The 1232-nt window shown below is 63.5% G+C and overlaps 1 protein-coding gene across 1 annotated transcript in view; it reads right to left on the minus strand.

The window, feature by feature from the left end:
* Positions 1-547: 547 nt before the first annotated feature.
* The window catches only part of EPN3 (epsin 3), a gene marked incomplete at its 3' end in the record, with an annotated part of 5041 nt that continues 4356 nt past the window's right edge, over positions 548-1232 (minus strand). Inside the window, exon 7 of the mRNA XM_010148600.1 lies at positions 548-672. Coding sequence (XP_010146902.1) covers positions 548-672 — 125 coding nt within the window. The remainder of the gene's footprint in view (positions 673-1232) is intronic.

The following is a 1232-nucleotide window of genomic DNA, read 5'->3' on the forward strand; positions in this document are numbered from 1 at the left end:
GTGGGGGGGGGGAAGACGAGCCACCTGAGTGACACCAAGGGTGACAGCATCCCCCCCCATCACTGCAGAGAGCAGCTAACGGCACATCCTGCCCTGGGTCGCAGCTCGACGCAGTGATGCTGAGGCTGCAGCCTTCACAAGGGACAACGCTGTATGGGGGGTGTTTCGGTGGCAGGTGTGTTACTTCTTCAGAGCAAAGACTCCCATAGAGATCGGGTTACAGAGCGGCTGGGTTCTCTTAGGAGTAAAATGTTACTAAAAAGCATAGAATCACAGAATCCCAGCATGGTTTGGGTGGGAAGGGACCTTAAAGCTTCCCCAGTCCCACCCCCTGCAATGAGCTGGGACACCTTCCGCTAGACCAGGTTGGGTGGCCCCACACCCAGCCTGGCCTTGAAGACATCCAGGGATTGGGGCATGCTTTGGCCATGCCGGCGAGCAGCCACGCAGAGCTCCCTGCCCGGGAGCTGCCTCTCTGCAACAGGCAGGGACGGGTCACCATCCCCGCTGGCCCAAAGTGGCTCCGGCCCGCTCCCCCGGCTCTTACCGACAGGGAAAAAACGACATGGCTGTTGTACTTGGCGGAGGAGGGGGGCTGCAAGGGCTCCTGCTCCGGGGGCTCAGCTGGCTCGGGAGGCTTTGCAAACAGGTCAAAAGCGTCCGCCCCTGGAGCTGGGGGAAGAGGTGAGACTCAAGGAAGGGACCGGGCTGGGGGGGGTGAGAGGTAAGACACGTACGGGCAAGCGAGAGGCTGGGGTGGCTGCCTGCAAGGAGACAGAGAGGGCATGGGGCCAGGGGATGTGGAGCTAGGGGTCGGGAACATGCGCTGGCCCAGGGGGCTGAGGTGAGCCAGGCAGGAGCCCAGCCTCGCTCAGGCAATGCTGACCAGGCAGCCCCTGCGTCCCCACAGCCGCCCCACCGCAGCAGGCAGGTCCCTTTCCCAGCCCCAGCGGGGACAGGTCTGCGGGAACAAGGGGCACAGGCCTGCAGGCCAGATTCTGCTCCCCTCCCCAGGGACCAAAATTGACGGCAGCACCTGCGGGACCTCTGCGGGGCCGGAGGAAGCACCGAGGAGGAACCGAGAGCAGCACTGAGCTCCAAAACGCTGGCTGCTCCTACAAGTGCTTCCCCATCTGCCGCACAGCACCTGCGGGCAGCAACCGTCCCCGGTTCCAGCACAGCGTGTAAGGGTGTTCAGGGGCGCAAACAACAGGTATCAGTGGGGGGACACA

This window comes from Eurypyga helias, unplaced genomic scaffold (genome assembly GCF_000690775.1).
Source record: "Eurypyga helias isolate BGI_N326 unplaced genomic scaffold, ASM69077v1 scaffold24863, whole genome shotgun sequence".
In the NCBI taxonomy this organism is placed as follows: domain Eukaryota; kingdom Metazoa; phylum Chordata; class Aves; order Eurypygiformes; family Eurypygidae; genus Eurypyga; species Eurypyga helias.